We start from the raw sequence: 27461 nt of genomic DNA on the forward strand, positions 1-27461 counted from the left end.
ATTTATTATCTGTCCGTTCAGAGTTTGTATGCCAGAAATAACTAACCTGTTGCACTATAATTTATATAATTTAAAAAAAAATTACATATTTCAGATCGATCACTTCATACAGGTGATTGAAAAAAGATGCTAAAGTTTTAAATCTTTTGTTAATAATCTATATTTCCTTTTTTAAAGCTTTTAAAACAATTTTGTTAATACTGATTGAATTTTGATTGCATGAATCTTTGATAAAATTTCTCTAACTTCAGGTTGATTAAATAAAATGTTTTTCTTAAGAAAGACATCTCAAACATGTAATATAATTAAGTAATTTCAAACAACGGATTTGTTTTATCAATAAGCGTTTAATTTCTGCCTTAAACCTAATTAGATAAAACTTAATGGTAGTATATTAACAACATTTTATTCTTTACAAACAAACGAATAAGTGAAACTGTCAAGTATTTTGGGTCTCATATATACAGAATTGTAGAAAAACGAACGGAATCAATTCAAGCGTTTGCGTATGTATGTGACAGTGATTATATATTAGAATTGGTTCATCATCATTATTTTAGCCGTGTTATGTCTAATCCCAAACGTGGGCATCTGAAAGTGGCCTGCATGCACGATTTTCCGACGACCTTGCCACGGAGGACCTTTGGGCATGCTGGTTTTGTATCCATTACACATTAGGCACCAGCGTCCTTCTGCACCATATCTTCTGCCTTCTGATGCCAATCAGCTAAGGTACGTTGGTTTGTTCGTCAGCTGATCTTCTCATTCTTAATCCCAAAGGGTAATCCCCAACACAGCTCTATTTTCTTTATGGCCGACGACATATATCACCCTGTATTCCTAGAATTCTCCAAAAAAGTAGTACATAGTCTCAGAAGTAAGTTAAAAAGGGTCGAACAAGATCCGAAACAAGTCATGAATAAAGCTATATAGTTTTAGCAAATAAAAAATCAAAATTATAGCAAATTAAAATTGAAAAGTATTCTTAAAACTGTGATGATGTTGCAAACTATGGTCTAGGAACGTAAATGAGGGAAGGAAGGTTATGCACAGGAGACGATTTGAATGTGAAGAAAGATAGACATTGTAAAAGACATAAGGAAATTGTAATGAAAGAGATTGTGAAGGGTGAAAGTAGAAAATGAAATGAAAGATTAAAATGAAAAAATTGTATACTCGAGTTGTAACTTTAATACCCTACACATGGCAGGGCGGAACAAAACGACCCAAAAGAAAGGGAAGGGCAATAAAAAAACATATCTCTACAGCTATTATAGTAACTGAATTGAAATATCACGTATAGATAAAGAAATATAAAGCTATATCAACATCTTTACACTTGAAGCTAGTAATAAACAAGCAAGTAATGCCTAAAATCTTTGCAAATTTCTAAATGGAGCAATCATTAATATTCATAATGTTGATATTACATTTATCTCAATTCCTTTTTACTTTGCTTACAATTTAAAAGACTATTAAGGGGCGATTCTGTAAACAGTTTAGTATAAAGTGAAGATTTATATCAAAACACAATTAATTATTAACCTACACTATGCTTCTTATAATTTTAATTTATCAACTTGTTTTGATTCTTAACTATTAAAAAAGTAACAGTGAAAAGATTCTTTTAGGCAAGCATGTACCGTCGCAGATCTCGTCATCGTTTAACATCTAGCGAGACGGAGGTCTTACGTTTCGCCTATAAAATATAAAATTGCAGGACTCCTAAGTTTTAAATTTATAAGTATCGGTTCTCTAGCATCTTCTCAGAATTGATTTATTATCGGAATCAAAGATTCATTCATTCATTCATTCGTTCGCTCATTCCTCCATTCATTCGTTCGTTCGTTCATTCATTCGTTCGTACATTCACTCATTCGTGCGTTCATTCATTCATTCGTTCGTTCGTTAATTCATTCATTCATTCATTCACTCACAAAGACTGGTCCTGCGCCGCCCGCATCCAGCGGCGCTGGTAGTCCCCGCACTATGTGGATCAACTACATAATCAAGGTTTCTGGAAGTCACTAGACACTACTATAGAATAGTTTAATCTAATCTAGTTATCATTAAAGCAAATAATAACTATTTTATTGACAACTGTACAATACTATAATACAATTACATGTAATGTCTTTTAATTATCATGTATAAAATTGGAGAAGTTATTTAAAAACTGTAGGGTTTATGTTCCATAATGCTGGTCACTATGATCACAATTTTGATTTATACATATACACTTTATCAGATATAGCCTGAATGAATCAAAACATTCCGGCGACATCACTGCCAAGGTTTCTTGTCATTTAAATACCTTAATCAAATAATATGCCTTTTGCTTACATTTTATTAAAAATTTGATACCGTTTATTATAAATAAATTAGAGATTTTTTCAGCTTAAACTATATATATGATGGACGTCCCCTTTTTATTACAATTATTGTGAACTTAAGAATATTATCATAAATATATTGTGAGGCCACTGTAAGAATATTGACCTCTTTAAGCCTCTCAAGGATATTCGTGACCCTAAACCGTAAGTAGCTCAAACTGAATAATATATATATATATATATATATATATATATATATATATATATATATTATTAGAGACTTTCCTTAATATAATTTTTAAAATAACCTTAACGTGAAACATTTTCAGGCTTTACTATTTTAATGTAAAGATAGTGTAATATTATAAAGATTTATTTTAGGTAATCCTCCCAAGTAAAAGGTTAGAGAATCCAATTTAAACTCAATTTAGTTTAGGTCAGCTCTAGAAAATTCTGCAGACATCGCTAATGACATTGTTTCGTATCAGGTTTTCGTTTGATATCGAATTTGATTCAACGGATTTCACTTGCTCAGGTGATTTGGACATTTAAAGCTATATGTCTGGCAAAAGGTTTATCGTGTTTTATAAACAAATTTATATATTTTAAAATAGTTATTTTCAATATCATTTCAGTTATATGTTCACTGGTGGAGGTAGGCATCTCCTGTAAATTTTCAAATAGGACTGACTAAAGCCGCTTGTATAAAGTGGCTTTCATCGACCTCAGTCCCAATTTTTATGGTCTTGATCAACTCGCATATTGAATGAGAGAGAGAGAGAGTTCATTCTATTTCTTGTTCCTTTCAAATTATATTATTTGTAAATTTATGGTCTTCGTAAATGGACACAATTAAACGATCCTACATGGATTATTATAAAATATCATTCTTGTTAATAAATGTGTAAATAAATGACGATAAAGGTCTTTCGCTGCACTTGCCGATCCGCCTTTCGTTTCGCTCGCTTTATGGCCTCACTATTATCACCGCAATCTGCAAATCTAAGCTAATTCGGTTCTTCCTCTTTTATACAGTCTTGTGCTACCCATATCCGGGGACTCCCCGCGACTTTACCTATGTCGTCAGACCATCTAGTGGGGGTTTCCCACGCTGTGTCTGGTTCGATGTCGCTATTCAAGTACCTTTCTATTCCAGTCGCAGTAGCAATTTACTCCGCCAACTGCCATTTCAAACGATCACTTCTTAGAGCTACATCAGCGAACTTGATTCTTCTGCGAATTTCCTCATTTCTAATTCGATCTCGCATCGAAACTCCGAGCATAGATCTAATACGGTTCCTTTATTTATATTTCATTAATATATTAATATAATTTGGTTCTTTCAACTTACAAAATGTTTTAGATTACAACACAAGAATGGCTCGAAACATTTTTTAAATATTTCTGTCCAGGTACGAAAAAGGTTTTAATGAAGAAAAAAAAAGGTAAAACTGCGAGGAATCTAGTAAACAACACACTTTTCTTTCATGAGCCACAGAATAAATTGAAACACCTGTATTTTCACATTATTACGAAACTGTTTCAGTATACGAAATGGAAAAGTTATTTACTTAAGTTATTGGTATTTACTTTACTTTATTATTAAAGTGTTAAACATTTGTAAGAACTTTTTTATAAATAAAGTCACTAGGGGTCCTTTGTTTGCCACATAAAACACAATATAGCCCATAGAATCTCATTTGTTTCTCAAAGAACTAATTTCTTGCTTCTTTCTTCCTGGTTTTATTTTACTTGCTCACTTCTTGTTTGTTTGCTTCAACTTCCTCGGTTCCGGCCTACTTGCATTCTTTAAAACAAGCCATTGTTTATTATGATGTTTTCGCTGTTAACCCGAATGGCTTTTTGTTTTGTAAATTGATCATATGAACACACATACACACACACACACACACACGCGCGCGCACACACACACACTCACACACACACACACGCACACACACACACACACGCACACACGCACACACACACACGCACACACACATATATGTATGTGTATATATATATATAACGGTTTGCTGTTTGACAATGTTCGATTTTGTGGAATAATATGCCTTAATAAAAGTATAAAGAAGATTCTAAAATAATTCTACGATTCTAGCTTTCTCTGAATAATCAACTAGACACTTGCGAACTGAAAATTAAGTAGTAATTTTCAATCGGCAAACAGAATCATTTTTTCATATTTCGCAAATTGAAAAAGTTTCACATCTGACAGTTGAAATTGATCTTAGGCATATTATTAAGAGTATCTTTTGAAGAATTTCCATTACAGCAGGATATTTGACGGGATAGATAATAATTGGAAGACTGTGATATATTTTTAAAAATCAAAATTGCGATACATAATGACTAACGAATTGATTTTACATAAACAAATGACTAATTAAACACAAACATATGCAAAAACGTAAGCAAAAAAAATCACAAATATTAATCGTAATTGTAAAAATAAAGACACAGACGTTAATATCTGTGGAATTAAGGTTATACTAAAAAAAGGTTCTGTGTATTCGTATTTTAGTTGTAGTAGTAATTATTCTTTATTTTTACTATATTTGTTTGAGTATTAGACGGTATTGAAAAAGCACTGTTGAAAAATCCCATGCAGCGGTATCGCGCTTTCACTATATAGGTACTTAAATACTCAAGATAAGCGTTTGCGCTTTTTTGATTTATTATCGAGAAACAGCAAGCGCTTGTTATATGTGTATCATATTTAATTTACGCGCGATGTAGAAAAGGAAATTCATCCAGTATGGTAAACACCAATGGTACAAATTAAAATTGTTATTCTCAATTTAATTTTTATAAATAAATATTTACAGTTCGATTATTTAAACAAAAACAATGAAATATTTAATGGAATCAGATGTTACCTTGCGAAAATTCATCCTAAGTAAGAAAAGGACCAATATTTAGCCACTTGCAGTGGTAATCGTGCAACAAAGTACACCGCCCGCCAGCCCGCTGACAAATGCGCATGCGGCAAACAATGCGAACTACACAACTGCCACCGTGAAATCACTCAACACGTGTTTCACCTCTCCACGGGGCATCTTCAGGAGTTATGTTACACCGATTAGTACCAAACACAGACTCTGTGTTGGGCTGGCGGGCGGTGCACTTTGTTGTACGACTACCACTGCATGTGCGAAAGTGGCTAAATATTGGTCCTTTTCTTACTAATGGATTTTTTTTTATTTTGTAATGTATTGTTTAATTTTATAGTACGAATAACTCTGTTGTAAAATATAATATTTACTTCAAAAGGAGCTGTGTGATGTACTTGCGTAAGTAAAACTGAACGCTCCAAAAACGGCAATCCGTACCGCACCGTCAGCTGGCCGCGGTGGCTCGACATAAAATCTGAATAGCGCAATCGCGCTGCTTGGGGCTCAATCGGATATGTGCTATTGTTTATATTTACTTAACATTGAATTAAGAAAGTCGATACATCTATATATATAATTATATATATACATATATATATATATATATATATATTATTTTAATGTTTTACTATAAAGATTTGTTTATAAACAATATTGTAAATGAAAACAGACATATGTAATAGTAGATCAAAACAAAGTCATCGTAATTATTTCTTATTTATACAAAGTAACTATTTTTTGAATTTTAATTTAAAAATACTTCCGCTGGCTTGGTCACTTGGAGCGAATGGGATCGGATCGGAGCGTGAAGGTAGCGTACCTGGAAAAACCGAGGGGTCGAAGACCAGTGGGTAGACCCAGGTATCGCTGGATCGATCGCGTTGAGGCAGACTTGCGCGAATTGAATGTCAACCAATGGCAGACGATAGCGCAAGATAGAGGAAAGTGGAAGTCTCTCGCTTTGGAGGCCAAGACCCACTTTGGGTCACTGAGCCAGCGGAGTAAGTAGGTAAATACTTCTTGTTACTAAATATAAATATAAGTATAATACATAAGTACGTTTTAAAATTATATTTACAATAAATCATTTTTGATTGTGTGCAAAATATTAATTTTCACTGTATTTTAACGTCTGCCTTTGTTGAAAAACTTCGACGAACCGAAGCGGATATTGTACATTTCCTCGGCGGAAATTTCTCGTCTTCTTTCAGTGCAAACAGGAGGCGACTGGTGGGCGGTCTGACGTTAATTAAGAGGGGATTAACCTTATTAAAAGTGAGAATCTCATAATTGAATGTCGCCGATTTAATTATTTTTTGCCTAGTGATTACATCACTATATAAGTGAATCACGCGGGAACGTGCAGAATTAAAAAAATGTTTTACGTGGAAGTAAGAACAAGTTATGATAGACTTGTACTAATGTAAACACTGTGATATACTTATATATATATATATATATATATATATATATATATATACTTATATATATATATATATATATATATATATACTTATATATATATATATATATATATATATATATATATATATATATATATATATATCTACCTTTCTCAACATCAGCCATTTTAAAATATAGAAAAACAAATCAAAAATACCTTTTTTCAATTACTCATATCTTTTGAAACGTCGATAATTTTAACATTATAAGTAGAAAACTGAAGAGAGAAGAGCCGACCTAAAACTTAACAGTTGCTTTTTTATAATGAAGTTTAACAATTTTTTATATATACATTATAATGTTAATCGTGTAAATGAGTCAATAAACTAAGTTCATATTTTGACCAAGTAAAACTCTTATTTATTTACTTTATTGGAGATGAACAGTAACAAAAGGCAGTAAGAAAGTACAAACTTAGAAACTTTGAAATATAAAATTAGTTACAATTGTTACGTTATAACTATCTCACTGAGAACATTTAATGAATCAAAGTCAAACAATAACAAAACAAAGAAAAACATTACAAAACAGGGATCAAAAATCCAGCGCTACAGAACTAATAATTATAATTGAATGAATAATAAGATTCATTTAGTTATAAACTTTTAATTGTAGATTTAAAAATAAGAAACAGGAGGTCTAAGATGTGTTGTGGAACTTTATTATATATGCATACATTCAGACCATTGTTGTGTCTGTGAAACTCCGAAACAACTTCTCGTCCAATATACTGCAAAATCTAAAGACAAAATTCTTTGGCTAAAGTATATTGCCAGCGATGACATACGAATGCAAAACGTGGTCAATATCACTTAGAGAGCAATGGAGAGGGCTATGCTCGGAGTTTTTGTGAGAGATCGAATCAGAAATCAGGAGATCCGCAAAACCAAGGTCAATGACATTGGAAGAATTGCTTGTCTGTAGTAGAGGGGGGCGGAATTCATGCAGCCTTCGTCCGTTGGGACCAAAAGGTTCTTGAGCAATGACAACGACGCGTTAAACCTACCCTACTAAATAGACCGATGACATACTTTTTTATTAATTCTAATTTGTATCGCTAGTGTTTTTTTTACAGTATTTTTTTTCGCTTTTACTAAACGACAGTTGGGAGAGGGTTGCCGCTATTTGATACGGATCTTTCTTCTCCCAGCTGCAAGGCACGACAGCGTTTTTATAATTATTTACAATTTTCTTACACAATTTTCTCTTATGGGTGAATACAGCTAAAACTTATACATATTTACAATACAATTTGGAATACTCAATTATATATTAGTTGGTACATTATTTTATTTCAAGTCGCCGCCCAAGCGCTACAGATCGTAAACTGAATCGATGACATACTGATGGTGAATGCAGCTAGCCTGAAGACATCTTGGCGATCTTTGGAGAGGCTTAAACCTTGCGTCTATTGGCTGAAAAAAGAAAAAATTATAAAAACTTAAATATGTATATAAAATTAAAAAAGTGTATTCAGTCTTGGTCGGTCACACCAAATTCCACTGATCGTTAATCCAGCTGAGCCCGCATACAATTTCAAAAAATCATGCTTTTACATTTAGATGTTTTCAGCAGTTTCATAATGCATGCCTACATATTCATCCGGAGGGAAATTCTGCAGGAATACGCTTTCTTTATCGGTGAATAACATAATGTGGCTCCCTAGACGCTATAAAGTTAAATATAAGTCTGAAGCAACGTTTTCTCGCTCTACTGTATACACAGTTTTATTGTTTAATATAAACAGCTAAGGTAAATCTACGTATATTTTAAAATATTTATCCTTATTTCCCTTAGTTATGCGCTTGAAAATTATAAACAAACGTTAAACATCGTTTTTTATAAGTCATCCAATTATTTTGTAGGTTCTTGGATAATAAAAAGGTTTGAAATATCGCACAGATATTTTTTTTTTGTCGAGCTAATAAGCAAATGGGGAAAATCCTCCTGGACACCTGAGAATGTTGCCCAGGTAGTGTCGGACTATAACCCACTTAAAACCCCATTTACCAATCTCCCCACTTTTCAAGTTGGTCCATCGACATGGAGGTCGATGCCTTTTTTCTAGATCCTTCTATGTGTCTCCAGGTCAAGGTGTTCCCTCAAATCTTTGCTTATTGGTTATATCTTACTACTAGTATTAGCCGTGCTGGCCTTTGCTTTACTTTTTTTTTTAATTTAAGTTTTATGACTATGGTTATCATAGTCATTTTCCTTCTTTTTTTTTTGTTATTTATATTATATTTATTGGCTGTTTTTTATTGTTTTTGTTTTATTTTTTTTGGCCTACTTTTTTATAATTACTTATCTTATACTTATTACGTTGTTGCTTATCACTACTCTAGTATATGTCACCTATACATATTGCACAGATTAAAAAAAAAAGTTTCAATGCTTGGAGTATCGACAATAATTACCCAGTTTATCGGTATATAGACTGCATTCTGGAGATTGTGCAACGGAATTAGACTATATAATTCCCCCATCTCATTTTTTCCATCGTACAACAAGAAGCACGAATTCACGGCATACGTACACGGTTGTAATTACTTCCACCCCTACTATTTGCTAACACTTTTATTGCGCGAACAGACAAGGAGTGAAACAATTTACCGGCGTCATTGTTTCCAGACAATTATAACTTAGGAGTCTTCTAGACTAGAATGACCTATTCATTTCTTCTAAGCAAGCATGTAGTATCATTTACCTCGTTCTCCCTAACATCAGGTGAGACAGAGGTCAAATGCTTCGTTTATATAGTTTCGTGTCATAAACTTTATTAATTGTCAATGGATATATGAAAAACCTGGTATATCCATTAAATAAATTTCCGAAATAGCCTCAGTAATGTTTTAAAATTTCATATCAACTTCGTCGAAATCACTAACATTAATGTATGATACGAATGAAATGTTATTTCAAATCTTGAAATATACCATTTATAAAGAAGTAATAGATTGTTTGCAGTGCTTAAGTTTCAATTTGCAATATAAATGTACCGTGAAGGATGATCGGTTATTTGAATATTGGAGTAAAATATTAAAATCTATATGTATTTTATTCTTTTCAATTGAACCGCTACTGAATTCTTGCGGTTTCTTCTATTGTTCTGTGGGAGTCGTATATATACTGATGTGATGGCTAAATGAATAATAGGTGTAAAATTTTGTGGGCGAGCGTAGCCGACGGGCGAACTTAGTGTGCCGAATTAGTGCAGCGGGCACATGCACGCACCGGTGACGCGGGCGCAGACCTTTTGTTACTTTTGTTTCTTTTGTTTCTTTTATTTCTTTTGCGCCTTTGTTCTATTGCCCGCTTTCACTCCGTTGCAGAGCACAGTGCGCCCCAGAGTCCCACGACGAATGCACGTCCTTTTTGCTCGCCCTCAAGCGCTAATAAAAATTTGTTCGTGTGTTAAATAAATTGATAAAGTGTTACAAACGTCTTTTAATAAGACGCTAACTCTTTAGTTCTATTGTTTATGAAGATGTTAATGCCGTTAGCCCTAAGGCTTTTACAGCTTCATAGGTACTTCGTTCACGGAGCGGAAGGGTCCGTGATCTAGATTTAAACTAGAAATAAAAGCTGGTGAGGCGCCTACCAGTTGCACGGGGACGCTCGCACGTTGTTAAGGCTCTTCGCGGTAGAGCTTTGACGGGGTGTGTTGCTGGAGTGTGCTTGCGGGTTAGGACAGCAGCGTGGACCACAGGCGAGCCGAAGAGTGATCCGGATCCAACCACGGTTCGCCCACGCTTAGAGAGGGGGAGGCCGCTCACTAAAAAACAGGTGTTGTGGCGACGGTTTCTTAAATTTTACATTAGTTCATAGAAGATTCACAGCTGGACATTTGCATTTTAAAATGACTTGTAGTAATCGATTATCTTAATCAAGTCGTCTGTCTGCTTGTAGGTGCTTGTTGTCTTGCGGCGATATGTTCTACGAGGTATGTGACTTACCTCCTGCCTTTTCAACCTGGATTTGATTCTGGATGTGGTTACATTCTTTCTTCTACAGATCTCGACATTTTGAATATACCTCGCGGAGAAATCCTTATATAAGTGGTCTGGATTCATAAGTATATGTGATAGTGTAAAAATCACTTCACAAGTGTGGTTGTTATTTTGAAACATCGATAAATGTCACGTTGGCTCAATATTTTCCGCCTTAGCCTTCAACTTAAAAATATTTTATATATATATACAAAGTTAATTATCTTCCATTATATAGGTGATCCAAGCCATGCAGATATAGGGCCATTTGGGACTCTTTATAGCCGGGGTCTCAGAAAATGTGAGATGGCATTAGGTTTTTTTCTTATATGGTGCCCGCTATTGAGAGCCTCTCGTACCCCCTATCTTGTGTGGGACAGGGACTTTTTAACATTATTTAATTTTTCACGAACATTTTTATTTTCTCACTCTTTTTTCGTGCATCATATGATCTATCGTTTGTTTCGTTTCTGTCTTACCATAATTCTTCTGTCATTCCCTTTCGCTCTGTAATGATGGCATTAGGTTTAGATAACATCATCATAAATTTAGCCATAGGTCGTCCACAGCTGGACCTGCATTCCGTACAGATTTCCAACAGAACCTGCTGGAAAAGCCTCGGATCGTGCGTCTCCCAACGATCTTGACAAGGTTTTTTTTAACCTTTCTTTCCCGTTACATTCGGGTTAATAATTTTTCAATTAAATTTTTAATTTCTCATTCTCCTTTTGTTCCTTACAATTTCTTTCGTGCATTCCAATATCTTTCTTTCTATCTATATAGGGTATATTATTTTAAATGATAGATTTAATACACAGAATAAGATACAGAACAAAGGTTACATAGGAAATAACTTTGTGTTTGATTTATAGAAAATAAACATGAAATTATCGCCTAAAATTTATTTCGATAATAAACAGAAGTTGATCATTAATAAACAAATACTCTGTAACAAGTTCATTAAGAAGTTAAAATGTTAATTTGTGCTTGTATCAGAGCTCGCTGAACAGTTTGTTGTGAGTTCAAGTCAATTAATTAAATATAATTTAGCGAACGAAGTGGTTCTGGGCACGCTTCGAAATTTTAAGTGAGCGTTGTTACGTCTTTATCTAAGAGAGCTGTCATTTTGGCATGTTAGAAAATGTACAGGGTGATTGGTCATACGTGTTTAAAATGGCGGGTAATGTTATTTTTCAGCACAGTTTTTTTGACATCTATTACTCTTATCGTTGTGTATATGATTATATATCTTGTTCTTTTCAGCCGACAGATGCCCCCTGCAAGATATTATCCTCCCTTAACATCGCCTGATGACTTTTTATATGTTCTCGGTCTACCTAGTGGCAGCCTACCCATGCTATGTTTATCATGCTCGTGGTAGCCCCTTGAACCTTCTGTCCCAATGGCCATTCGTTGTTCGATGTACCCAGCTCATTGCCACTTTAAACGAGCAATTCTTCGAACTACGCCATTGATCTGCAGCGAAACTCCGAGCATAGCCCTCTCCATTGCTCTCTGTTTATAATTAGGTTCTAATTATGTATATAATATTTTTAATTCCATTAAAAAGCGTTGATATTCCTTACGATTATCAACCCTCGCGAATAAATACAGGATGATCTGATATAGGTGTAAAAACGTTTAAAACGTGAAAACCTTCAAAGCTTTTACATCTATTTACAATAATCATGTTTAAAGTGTTCTGTCTTAAATATGTGACAATAATTTTTCTTTAAATTATTAAAATGCAATACGCTAATTATTTCTGGTAGCACAATATCTGCAGGGAAAAGTAGAAAGAAATAATAAAAATTGATATGTGGTAACCCGAATTCTGACAGCGATTTTTCTTACTATATCATCATTAAGTTATATATTATTTCTGAAACCATTGATTCTTATTATTACTTTAAATTTGTAAGTAAAATACTTGTTATCAAAATAATATGAATGTAAAATGAAGTTTAGTATTAATATTTAATGGAATCAGGCGTTACCTAGCGGAAGTCCATCCTAAGTAAGAAAAGGACCAATATTTAGTCACTTCCACACATGCAGTGGTAGTCAACAATCATTGCTCATAACTAATTGAAATAATATAAAATAATGAAAAAAAAAATATAAATGATTAAAATATATTTTAACGGTTGCAATTCCTTACATTCACGCTACGTGTAAATAAATTTAATTAGATTTTCTAAATCTGGTCCCAATTGCGCCCAAAGCTATCCATTTGTGGTCCACATCCGTTTGTGGTCAATTAACGGAACCGACATTTCACTTAACTTAATTTAAATTACAAATGGATCGGGAAATTCTTTACATTTGTGGTTATTTCGTTTCAATTAAAAAAAATAATGGATAGCAGCTTCCTCTGCATTATTACACCATGCTGTAATTTATAACGATTAAGATATATCCCCCATAGATATTGTGGGGGAAGGCTGTGCTTTGCAGTAGGCTTCTATGGGCTTAAATATGAAACAAAACTTAGTAAATTTTTACAAAATATCTATTTATCTCAGAGCATAATTTTTTACAATCAAAACGAATGAAGTTGACTGACCTTTGTACGGTCAAGATTCTAGATCCAGGCCTTTACGTACGGTTTCTATTGGATATCTATTGATAAGCCCAATGTCCAACAGTGGGCGTCTTCAGGGTGATATAATAATGATGACATAACATGCGTGTACACATATCTGTCTTAGTTATAGATGTTTTTAACAATTATGTTGTTAAAAAACATGCGTATACAACGAATAATTTTCTAACAATCAAATGATTTTAAAATACGATCTCGACGATGTATAAATAAAAGATAAACCTTATTTGATTGAACTCAATTATGTTTGGAGATATTTATAACGCTGTACTTTCGACATGAAAGCCTTTTACGAATATAACATGTCAGTACGCGTCCTGTTTAAGGAACAGTTATTTTCTCTCAATGTTTTATAACGGAAAATCTGTTTGACGAGCGAAAGAAAAACGATTTTTCCTTTCACATTAAAATGTTTGGCAAGGATTTTCGAATATATCTAATATAACAAAAAGAAATATTTTCGTTTGTACTTCGAAAATAGAACACGATTTACCGTTGACATTAATTTCATTACTGAATATACAAAAAAAAAAAAACAAAATAATGCTCTAAACAATGTCAAAGACAAAGGATATATTATAAATTTGTGGAAAAACTTTAACCTTTATTCGTCCGCGGACGTGAATTCACGCCTAAGCAAATGAACTTATGGGATATTATAGGAATATATCTAATATAACAAAAAGAAATATTTTCGTTTGTACTTCGAAAATAGAACCCGATTTACCGTTGACTTTGATTTCGTTATTAAATGTACAGGAAAAACGTAATAATGCTCTGAACATTGTCAAAGACAAAGGATGTAGGTGTAATAGTTCTGACCTAACCTTTCTCTGTCCGCGGGCTTTATTTCACGCCCTAGCTTAAGAATTGTTGCGGCTTGCGGGCATGAATTCACGACCAAGTGACGTCTGATTTTCTCTTTTTTAAAATAAGATATTTGCGGGCAAATGAGCTGTACATACACGCTTTTAAAGCTTTTATGACTTATTTATTACATACCAATCACGCTATACAAAGTGATCACTCTGAACTTTTTTTATATAGTTGTTATGGAATAGGCGTTTGTCTTCCATCTCACCTGATGGAAAGTGTAGATGAAGACGAAGGTGGTACACGCCCATCACTCTTAAAGGCTCCAGAGTTAAATTTATGAGGAAAAATAGACCTAATCTTGGCGACTCCCACCAAAAACGAGCTGTCAAACCGTTTAGTTCGGCTTTCTAGTATGTCAACAACGTTTGAATTAAACATTTGCCTGCGACTAGTAGTCCGATAAAGGAATGGAGATAGCTCAATTAGTTCGAAGCACGGGCATCCTCCGAAGTAAATTTGTAACAAAAAATTATTTTTTTACCCAGGATGATGAATCGATGATAGGTTAAGCCGATCGTCCTACTATCGTAAATATTTACGCTGAATTATTTTTAATTCAAATAAGTTATGAGTCGGAGACAAAGGGCTTTTATTTCTCACACAAATAAATACAGGGTGATATAGTGCAGTTTTTAAAACTTTTAAGAATGTGAAGCATATTTATATACAAAAAGATTTAGCTTTTATACCTATTTCTAATCACTTCGTCGAAATTTCCACTCTGAAATATGCTACATTTATTTATTCTATTTGAATGAGATAGGCCAATTACTTCTGTCTGTACAAAGTCTGCTGGGACATTTAGTCAACAATAATTTCTTTTAATATGTAGTTATTTAAATTTAGAACACGTTTTTACATTCTATTTTAAAATTACGTTATTTATTAGTTGTGAAACTAATGATTTTATCGATATTGTTTACCATACATTACTTGCAACTGAGCTATATATTCTTCCTTTTAACGCTTTTACACTTATAATCAATAAATAATAAGTGTTTTATCTTGTTTAGTGGCACCATGAATTTATATTGTTCTATATACGTTCTATTTGATGGAATTAGGCGTTTACTTGCGGAAGTCCATCCTAAGTAAGAAAAGGACCAATATTTAGCCACTTCCGTACATGCAGTGGTAGTCGTGCAACAAAGTGCACCGCCCGCCAGTCCGCTGATAAATGCGTATGCGGCAAACAATGGCACTAGTGCCAAACACAGGGTCACTAGTCGGTGTAACAGCACTAATCGGTGTAACATAACTCCGGAAGATGTGTGTGGTGGTGGAGGGGTGAAACACGTGTTAAGTGATTTGGCGGTGGCAGTTGTGTGATTCGCATTGTTTGATGATTTGAAAATTGTTAAATTGAATGAATAATAAAAAAACTATTTTTTATATTTATTAAAAATAACAACAACCTGGTGAGAATTAAGCACACGAAACGTGGCGTCCGATAAGAGTTTTCACACTAAAACACTTGCCTATAAACAATTATAAAAAAGAAAATTTTTTTCGCGCCTAAAGGAAATCCTTTAGATAAAAGAAACTCATTAATGATGACACTAATCTTTATTGGTATTTGAAAAGAAATTCTTTATAAAATTCGCTAGAATTTATTGTCTCAATTAATCTTGCTCCGACATCCAGAGCGTCACGATCTTTATATACAATTGAGGCTTGTAAAAATTTTTAAGTAAAAGATTTATGAATTTTCTCTAAAATACTTAAAATAATGATAAACACTGTGTTAATACATGAAATAAAAATAAGCTGATTACTCAAAGTTTGCGACTTAAATTAGATAATTCATTAATGGCACAAAGTATACGTATGTATAATAAATTTCTTCAAACAATTTCGGATCTGCCACTGGAGAGATTTAAACCCAATATTAAAATCAGAATAAAATGTTGGTTGTTGGTGTGAAATTAAATATTGTTGATGCTCACTCGGTAAGCTATAATTAGCTAATTAGCAATTAGCTATAATTGGTCGCGGACTCTTTACAAAACTATATTCGTAAAGAGAAACTGTTGAGTTTCTTTCCGCTCTTCTCAACAGAACTGCCTTCCGAGTAGACGGTAGCTTCCTGTAGGGACAACAACGCCGATATTTTATGTTGATTGACGGTTCGAAAATGCTTGTAATAGCCTATCGGAATAAAATATATTTTTATATAAAATTATTGATCACTAGATGGCGCTAACTGTAGTTTACATCACCTCGTCCATAGATTTTTCAAATGTTGATTTACACCGATTCTTCTGTATAGAAGTATGTAACAAGGGATTCTAGAGGGTGCCTAAAATTTGTCACCTATAAAAGAGATTTAAGCTAAGCGCTTTTTTCGCTCTTAATCTCAACGACACGCGGAAACAGCAAATGTCATTTAGGCAGCTGTGTATTTCCGGCTTAAAAAAGTAAATGTCTCGCAATCTAGTAAAAAAAATAATATGCGGCGAATCGAGCGGAAGCTCCTGTGGATAATCTCGTGTTTCGCTATTTAAAAAGAGGTTTTAGTCGAAACAGGTTCTTCGAAAAATATTTTATTTTATTCGAATAACTAGCTACATCTCTAGAGATACGAACAGCGTCGTTATTTTTACCCGCTAAGGCTCAAATGTACCTTGAATATGTAGTCGTTCCACCTAATGGGGTCTGCCCACGTCGCGTGTACCAGCTAGTGGCCACTCGAGAAACTTTCGGCTCCAACTGTCATCAGTTGCACGAGATATGCCTCGCCGGCTGCCACTTAAAACGGGCTATTCTTCGAGCTACGTCGGTCACCTTAATTATTCTTACATCCTCATATAAGATTGTATCTCTTATGTTTCATACATATCAACTTTACAATATTTATATATATCAATCATAAATACAGCGATACAACTCGTTGATGTATTTATATGAAGAGATTTCAGAAATAAGTTTATATGTTTTTAACCTACAAAAATAATCTTAAACAATCAAATGACTGGACAGTATGGTATATACATTGGTTTAAATACTAATTTCAATGATTTTAGTTTTTTCATTATTTTTTTCTTTTATATCGCCTTATGTTCGCTTTTAAAGTAAAGGCGTAAGATATATTCTACAGGGTGGTTTGGTTTTAGACGTAAAAGCTTGAAAAGGTTTAATGTGTAGCTTTTTTGTTGTCAAATAATGTATAACACACCCATAGTGTGTAAATGATTTTCATAATTCGGATTACTATATATTAAAAATAAATATTTAAAGTATTTATCTGACGCATTTCAACAGAAATAATAAAATACTGTTCTATATTTCAGAGTAATTACTTTATGAAGAACAAATTTTTTAATATATATACAAATTCTGAAGGTTCATTTAACGTTAAATCTTTTATAGTTTTTACATCTAAAACCAATCATACAAAATATTGAATTAGCCAAATGTTCACTATCTATGACTTTTCTTTGTTGCAGTGTCACGAACATATTCCTCGTGAATCTTTCGGTGGCAGATCTGCTGGTGACACTGTTCTGCATGCCGGTTCAGATCGCCAAAGCCGTCACCCTGCTGTGGTACTTTGGGGAGATTATGTGCAAGACTGTTAATTTTCTTCAAGGTAAGTTTTTGTAGGCAACTGTATATAATATTAGTTATAAATACGTAAGATAATTTCTCTCGACTATGTAGGAATACGCTTTAAAAAAAAGATTAATGCGTTGTTCTGAAAACAGAGAAATCACATTTAAAATTATCATTTTGACATCTCAAATACCACCTGCTTTACCGACCGGCAACCGCAATGGACGCCATCGTAACACGATTAATAACAGCGCCATCTATGAAGTGTCAAGGTTAAACAGTCACTGCTTTACCGACATTAATTAAGCGCAGCACAATACGAAATAGAATTATTTAAGAAACTAGTTTCTTTACAAATATAAACAAGGTTAAAACTAGAAATGAAATTAAGTTTGTAATATCTCTAAGCTCAATAGAATTAGTAACACTTTTGTAGGCAATTGTGTAAGCATTGACAATAAAATTTCATGACAATAACATAATCATTTAAGATGTACAGTGTCCACGGATTGACAAAGGCTTCTCTCATTAATTTCGGCAACCTTTTTTTACAATATCTTTCGTTTTAATCAGAGAGGCTACATATCGCGACAATATCTTTTTGTATAATTATCGCTTATTATAAATTCAGAAAACGCCCTGTTTGATATTATTAAAGCTCGTAAATAAATTAAATCGATCTAATCAATCGTAAGTAATCCGCGACCAAATTATCGATGGTAATTTATACATTGAAGCTAATGTTTAAAGCGTAGCACTCTCTACGAATTAATGTTGCTACGCGCTACGCGCTACGTGCTTACGTTATTTCTATATATAATGTTAGTACGACTCTCGCAGTGTAATTTAACACATTGATTCAATATGAGTATTAAGATCTTATTCAAATAAATAATATTTTATATGGTTAACATTTGATTGCATTAGATATAATACGTCCATTCTTGTATGTACATGGAGATTTATTTTTAAATACTAATAATAACAAAAAACAATAACAAATACTAATTTATTTTTAAATACCCTTACTGTGTGCGGTAGGAACTTTACATTATTTTTTCAATGTTTTTAATTATTATACTTACATTATTCTCAATTTTTTATATACTTTCCTTTTGTACTTCACAATCTTTTTTTTAGTTCTCTTTCATATCATCTTCCACACATTGCCTTCCTTCTCTCTTTCTCGTCCCTAGATCACGGATAATTATGTATTATTGATGTAATTAGATATTAGATCTACTATGATGCTATACTTTGAGGCTGCTAATTAGCGAAAGGAATTAGTAGCGAGACCAGAGGTTATTACGAGCATCAAAATGGTTTATTGGTTGCATTGAAGGAAAAGCCGAGGAACTGAAAAGAAGATACTGTTAAAGTGTTTTGTGTCTTATTAAAAGACGTTTGTAACACTTTATCAATTTATTTAACGCACGAACAAATTTTTATTAGCGCTTGAGTGCGAGCAAAAAGGACGTGCATTCGTCGTAGGACTCTGGGGCGCAATGTGCTCCGCGACCGAGTGAAAGCGGGCAATAGAACAAAGGCGCAAAAGAAATAAAAGAAACAAAAGAAACAAAAGTAACAAAAAGTCTGCGCCCGCGTCACCGGTGCGTGCATGTGCTCGCTGCACTAATTCGGCACACTAAGTTCGCCCGTCGGCTACGCTCGCCCACTCTGTCATTAATAACTGAACAAGAAAGAGAAGAAATATCTTAGGTTGCAAGGCAACAAACGTAATTGTACTGCGGGATTTTATACGTTAAAACATGGATAGTAGTAAAAATAAGAGTCGTTTCATCTCACTTCACCTGACTTCATTTGACTTCACCTCACTTCATCCGACTTCATTTGACGTCACCTCACTTCACCTGACTTCATTTTACTTTTACTTTCATTTTTTAAATTTTTGTGATAAATAAATTACCAGCTGGTGGTTTATGGTCCAAGTGTATAATATAATTCCAGGTGTGGCGGTGGCTTCCAGCGTGTTCACTATCACAGCTATGTCCGTAGACCGGTATCTCGCCATCACACAGTCGCTCAGGCAGCCGTGGATGCCTTCGCGACGAGGCGCTTGCATGTTGCTGGCTGTTCTGTGGCTGATAGCACTGGTTATCTTTGCTCCGCTGCTGGTGGTGGCTGCTGTGGAAAGGGAGGTGGTACCTCTGCTTTCGAGAACTGAAAATGGGTCTGTAAGTAGTAATAAAATATATATTCTTTTTACTTTGCCACCTTGTACCCTTGTGAATGTAAGAAAAAAGAAAACTGTGATATGAAAAAAATAGGATAGGTAATATAATAAAGAATAAAAGAAATGTACCTAGCCACCTAAGAGTACTAAGATGATGGAAGGAAGGCGATGAAATCAAGAAGGAATGAAAGAACAAAATGAAAGATATCGTGAAGGAAAAAAGTTAAGAACAAAAGAAATTGAGAAGAATGAAAGTGAGTGAAGAATAAAGATAAAAACTTGAAAAACTTATTTGTAAACAAAGACTCTGATCCCAATAACTTAGGGGTACGAGAGGCCTCCAATAGCGAGGGCCATAAAAAATGTAAATCTCATTAATTGTTTTATACTTTTTTTAAACTGCACTACTGACAGCAAACTCTTCATGTTTTACTGCGCACTAGAAAAGTAGTATTGTTTCAGTAGAAGTTGTTGCTGTTAGCCCGGAGGCTATATAGCTTCGCCGGTATTGAATTCACGAAACGGAAGGGTTCGTGAAAATTAAAATAAATCCGGGACAATCAAACTCTAGTAGCATTATGATGTCCCCATGAAGGTAGCGACTCTACCGTCCACTCTACTTCGCCCACGATGTTCGCGATCTCTTCATTGCGTGTTGAACTTGCACATGAGACCTAGTGAGAGAGATCACGTTTCAGTATCTAAGAAATGAATAAGGAGTAAGTAAATATAAGAGAAATAAATATTGTGAAGAAATTATGAAAAAACTAAATGAAAATTGTGATATAAAATAGTAAAGGTTATTAAAATAATGGATTCAAAATGTAACTTAAATAACTATAAACATTGTAAAATATAGATAAAGAAAAATAAAAATTTAGAAATATTACACAATTCTGGAGGGAAGGTGAGGGAAGTAAGGCGATGTATGATAAGTGACAATGTACGAAAAGGAATAGAACAGAAAGAGAACGACAACAGAGGAATGAATGAAAGATTTAATTTAATATAATTTTATATTCTTTATTGTACATGCTAGGATGCATTTTAATAGTTTCATTATAGTAAACAGAAAAGTACAATGGGCGGTATGGTCTTATCACACATGGCAACCTCTTACAGACAACCATAGTATAGAAAAGGTAGAAGTATAAATGATTATTAGTTAAAGTTTACAAAATATACATTTATGCAAACATACATAGGTAAACATACATAGACATATAAATGTACACGTATATATATTTATATATATATATGAATATATGTCTATAAAGATCTTAAGAAGGACAAAAGAAGACCGTGAAAATAACAATAAAATTACTGTAAATTTATTTGTAAATGAAACACGAGAAGTCCCCAAAAAGACGCCAAATGAAAAGAAATATGACTAGAATTTATCACCATACATTTTCATTATTATATATGGAAAACACTTAATTATTTTAAAAGAGTATCCAAAATCTAATAAACGATACGTCAATGCATTTAGTTTCTATAGACACTTTAAAGATAAGAAGAGTGACCAGGATAAATTCCGGTTCCTGAAATTATTCCCGGCACACTGATCTTCAGAAGAGATGACGTAAATTTCCGGATTTAATCCATTTATATTTTAATCTTGCGCCTATCGTTTAACTGAAGTTTTCATTAATACTAAAATTTTCATATTAAGATTTGCGATAAGAAATTTTACTATTTAACTAAATGGTCATTTATAACGCGTAGGGTAAAATTTGTAGAACATTTTGCGAAACAGAATATGTATTAGGGGGACCGGAAAGTAATATCGGTTTCTTAAGTTGAAAGCACAAATACATTGTTAACAAGTTTTTGTTTCTAATTAACAATATATTCAACATCGTTATCAACAACCTTTTGCCATCTAGTATACAATGTCTTCCAAGTTCGCAATGAACTAACAAATGACAATCAAATATCGTAATGCGCAGAAACAACATTGCTTTCCGGTCCCTTTAATACTTTGACAAGTATTACAAATTATCGATTTATATTTCTAAAATTAAACATGTATTATATCGTTTATCTAAATCAGTGATTCCCAAAGTGGTCTATATCGACCTCTAGGGGTCTATGACAACTTGCAAAGAGTCTACGGCACCGAAAAAAAAATTGGGGGTCCATGAACCCATACACTGATAGTACCTATTTACTTAAATCATACTATCTTATAATATCAAAACATTTACATTATATATAAAAGTACCTATGAAGTAAAAAAATTGTTTATTTAATTTTACGTAAAATTTACATAACTGATACAAAATTTTATTTTGAGTACTTTTAATTTAAATTCAATTAATAAATGTATAAATTAACATGTGTTTTTAAAACTAAACTTCACTACAGTTAGAAATTTACAGGAAATCAATATCAGGTAAGTAGGGGGTCTACCCAACACGGAAAAACATGGCAAGGGGTCTACGACACAAAAAAGTTTGGGGAACTCTGATCAATTAAATACTGGTCTTTACATAGATCTGAGCAGTGGTAGCTCAGTGGAAGACAGAGTGGACAGAGACGATAGTAGATCGCGCGTTCGATTCCCGGGATATAATCTTATATAAATCACACGTTGTGTCTTTGGGATTGCTACTACACACGTACAAGTTTCAAGAGGATAGACCGCACCGTCTTTTGCGTAACATAATACCACATTGCGATCGCCAAGCGTGGCGATAGGTATCTTTGCGGAAGGCCTATTCCTATATAATGAGCGCCTATGAGCTGAAATGTCAGCACATAGAGCATCTACCTGAAAAAAATTACTTCACTTTTAGCTCAAAAATTAAGTAACCCTCTTGTAGTTAAATGCTTTTACAATAAAGTTTCTTGTAATGCTTCATAGTCATATAGTGAAACTAAAAAGTCTGCCAAACTAAAATAAAATATAATCATGTTAACAAAAGATTTTAAATTATATTAATAATTAACAATCTATTCGTCGTTACATTCCATAAACGCTTACTGCAAAGCATAGGACTTCCCCAAAAACGTATATGAGAGTAAATAAACAAATCTTATATTAGTCTAATCACGAGTCTGAATGTACGTATATATAATAAAGTTCCACCACACATCTTAGACCTCCTGTTTCTAGTTTTTAAATCTAAAACTTAAAGTATATTATTAAATAAATCTTATTATAGTATTCAACAGTTTTTAGTTTTTGGTTCATTTACATGATTGATATTATACAAGCGGCGACGGACTGAGCTCACTCTGTGTTTGGCACTAATCGGTGTAACATAACTCCTGAAGATACCCCCTGAAGGGGTGAAACACGTGTTGAGTAATTTGGCGGTGGCGGTTGTGTGATTCGCATTGTTTGCTGCATACGCATTTAAAAGCGGGCTGGCGGGCGGTGCATTTTATTGCACGACTACCACTGCGTGTGCGGAAGTGGCTAAATATTGGTCCTTTTCTTACTTTGGATGGACTTCCGCGAGGTAACGCCTGATTCGATTAAATATTTGATATTATAATGTACACATGAGAAACTGTCGAAATTCATATAAAAGAGCAACTGTTGAACATATATCCGGCTCTTATTTCTTCAGCTTATTACTTATGTTAAAATAATCGACGACTTAAAAGCCTATGTAAATGAATAACTGATTTAAGGCGTCAAGGAGACGTTAATTAAAAAGTTAGTTATATATTATCCTGAATTGTAAATAGAATAGAAACGAGTAGATACTTTAATGGAATCAGGCGTTACCTTGCGGAAGTCCATCCTAAGTAAGAAAAGGACCAATATTTAGCCACTTGCGGCTTTGGCGGTGCACTTTGTTGCACGACTACTACTGCATGTGCGGAAGTGGCTAAATATCCGTCCTTTTCTTACGAGTAGATACATTATTTTAAAGTAGTTGGCGTCTTATTAAAAGATATTTGTAACACTTTATCAATTTATTTAACACACGAACAAATTTTTATTAGCGCTTGAGTGCGAGCAAAAAGGACGTGCATTCGTCGTAGGACTCTGGGGCGCACTGTGCTCTGCGACCGAGTGAAAGCGGGCAATAGAACAAAGGCGCAAAAGAAATAAAAGAAACAAAAGAAACAAAAGTAACAAAAGGTCTGCGCCCGCGTCACCGGTACGTGCATGTGCTCGCTGCACTAATTCGGCACACTAAGTTCGCCCATCGGCTACGCTCGCCCACAAAATCTTACACCTATTATTCATTCAGATATCACATCAGTATATATACGACTCCCACAATTTCCTATTGTATGATATAAAACACTGTTTAAATTATAACATAAATAGGCAGTATAAAATTAAAATAAATTTAAATACTATAAAAATATAAATAAACGGTGTGAAAAAATAAAAACGAGCAATAATATATCAGGAATATAACAACCTTAAGGGTATCTCATTTGGCAACCTGTCACACCGTTGATTACACGCTTCGGTGTTCCCGTGAGCGTTGCGAGTAATAGAATAAATAATTCACGTTTACTTCAATATTTTCTACTTTATTTATTATGCCATTAGACTGTTGTATGACAAGTTGAATAAACAATTAAATAAATAAAAAAAATAAACATCACACTCATTATTCAGCTGTCCATTGATAGACAGTGGCCTTCCAAATAGATTTCCTAAAGAAATAGTTGCTTCTAGAATCTTCGGGCGACGAGTTCACCCAGCGTGCGACCCACACTGCGCTTGCTTCTAAGTGGTCTTCACTTTAGAACTATTAAAACTCCAAAGGCTATTTATTCAGGACTTTATGGCATGCAAACTGCCATTTAAACTTACCAATCCGCTAAGTTACTTCGGACACTCCTTCGTTCAATCACTATTGATATTAAAATTACTTAAAATTTCATATTTATTTTTCTATTGACTTACCATTAAGTTTATTTAAAAATGACACATTCACAAACGCAACAACCATACGCTATTAGGTTTATACCTGAGATTTATACAAATATACGTGAAATAAAAAGTTAATCTTATTTTTAAACAAATTATTAATCTAGTACTCTGAAATTCGGTATATAGTAAGTGATAATTACAAGTAAAAAGGCGTAGCAGTATAGATAGAATAAGATTATGAAGATAGATTAAAAAGGCTTTATTTTATTAATATTAGAAACTTTATTCCACAGACATTAGTGTCCATGCCTTTGATTTTACAATTACATTTATTATCAACAAAAAAAAATTTTGCACACGTTTTTGAATGTTAGTATTTCTCTTTCTTTCTTCTCTTAAATTATTTCCTAACAGAAATCGTAGACTATTTAAACAATGATGAAGACTAGATAGGTAGACCAGATAGATATTCGAGGAAGGCTCTCAGGGTTGTGGAAAATCATGTCAATCTCTGCTACCATTTTTCATCGGGCTCTTCAGTTTTATACATTCATATACGGTAGTTTCACAGGCCGACAGACATAAATCCTTTCAGATTTGTTGACTTTCTCCGTGCGATTTTACCATAGATTTGGTACGAAGTCGAAAAAGGCAGACTGTATGAACCTGGCAGATTAGTACTTTACTTACGTAATTACTTTGCCCTTAAATTGTCACAAATCTGTAATATACATTCAATTGACATTTATTGAAGCTGATATTAAAATCTTAAAATTTAATTAAAATAAAACGAATTATATAAGTTCTTTGAAATTTACGCCTACAAAGTCTGAAGCGTTTGTTAACGAAAGACTCTTTGATTTAAAATAAATGACCTTTATATATTTTAGTAAGATATTTCACGAACGTGGATTTCTTGGTAAATGTTAGAATTGGGGAGAGATCGCATTGTTTATGATTCAGCTATTTGGTTCGCCAGTTTAACATTAAACTTTGAAGGTATATCATTATATTTTGCTATGTTATTCAAAGATATTTAAAAAGAGAATTTAATAGTATTAAAATATTATGATTTATTTCTTTATTGGAAATTTATTGCCAGTGATTGGCAAAATGAACAATTTTTTGAACTTGCACGATACCAATATATCCTTTTAATATAAAAAATGTAAAAAATTCTATTTTAAATATAAGTAAATGAACCTAAATGTTATGTACACGCGTTAAGAATAAATATACAATCGCAGGTGATTTTTTTTACTCTACTTCATTTAATCGTTTTCTTAAATAATACTTAAATTATACAGGGAGAGTCATTTAGTATTGTATTTCTATGAAATTCCCCTTTTCAATTCGTCGCGGACGATGACATAATGTATCTCCTAAAATGTACAGTACCCGGCGCTAAATATTGCACATCGACCTTTGGAAAGACAATCGGATAATTTTGTCTTCGTAGAGCGTTATCTCTGTCGCACGAAATACAACAACTGACGAAACGTTACATAAGTAGTGTGGGACAGAGATAGTGCTCTACGTAGCTTATTGTCTCTTTCCTAAGGTCGATGTGCAATATTAATTTTCCGGTACTGTAATTAAGTATAATTTCTAGTGTAATATGTATAGAAGGCATGTATTAGGATACAAATGTTTGTTTTTAGTGCACATATATACAACAATACGATACAATAAAATAAAATACAATACATAGACTTAATCTTTCTTCTGTGACATTTTCTCGGCGACTTCGAATCGAGTTAGGATCAGGTCGGCACTTTTTTTTAATTTCCAACTATGAAACAACTTTCGAACTGTCTCTGGAGTTCTTTCGTAAAGTCGGCAACTTTGGGAAAAATTTACGACGGCTCCGTAAGTTTGAAGTTTTCGTATTGGCCGGTTCTTGGTTTGATAACATTGAAATTTAATTAATCAACATTTATTATTAATATCTCGTCTTTTGATACCATGATAATGAGTTTACTATCTCATAAAATTAGTCGATATCTCGTGTCTATAAATATTTTTATAACTGTAATAAACGATGAGATGTGACCTGAATTCCTCAGGATATGCCAAAAAAAATTGTAGCACAGATGATAAAAAGGAATTAGAATTAAATATATAAACAAAATAAAAATATTTGTAAATAATATTATTATATTATTACATGTACATAAATTACATTCTGTGAAATAAAATAAAAATAAATATTGTAAAACCTGAGAAATGAGATGATGGATGAAATGCATCGAAAAAGAGGGAAAATGGTATGAAAGGGTAAGAAAGATGAAATGTAGAAAGTAAAGAAGAGAATGAAAGATATTAAGACGCATGGTAGAAGAGCGCGAAAATGAAATAATATACGTGAAAAAATTAATTAAAAGAAAAATAAAAGTTCCTATATCAAACTAGTTAGGGGTACGAGGGCCTTAAAAACAAAATAACTGTAATAAGAGTTATTTAATGGAATCAGGCGTTATTTTGCGGAAGTCCATCTTAAGTAAAATAAAAATAAAATTAAAAGTAACTTATTTATAGGCAGCTATGATGTTCCGGCCCTTAGAAGCCCACTGCAAGGTATAGGGTTCTCTCAAAGATATCTATGGGGGATAAACGATATTCATCACGCCTGGTAGACGAGATGGCGATCGTTGTGTGGTATTACACTGCTGCCCATTTTCTGA

At 33.3% G+C, this 27461-nt stretch overlaps 1 protein-coding gene across 1 annotated transcript in view; it reads left to right on the forward strand.

The window, feature by feature from the left end:
* The window catches only part of LOC137931220 (QRFP-like peptide receptor), a 129872-nt gene that overhangs the window by 91483 nt on the left and 10928 nt on the right, over positions 1-27461 (forward strand). The window contains exons 2-3 of the mRNA XM_068774630.1: positions 17626-17768; positions 19700-19926. Coding sequence (XP_068630731.1) covers positions 17626-17768; positions 19700-19926 — 370 coding nt within the window. The remainder of the gene's footprint in view (positions 1-17625; positions 17769-19699; positions 19927-27461) is intronic.

This window comes from Battus philenor, unplaced genomic scaffold, assembly GCF_028537555.1.
Source record: "Battus philenor isolate CCGP_79_NKW_IND1 unplaced genomic scaffold, ilBatPhil1.0.hap1 SCAF_7, whole genome shotgun sequence".
Classification (NCBI taxonomy): Eukaryota; Metazoa; Arthropoda; class Insecta; order Lepidoptera; family Papilionidae; genus Battus; species Battus philenor.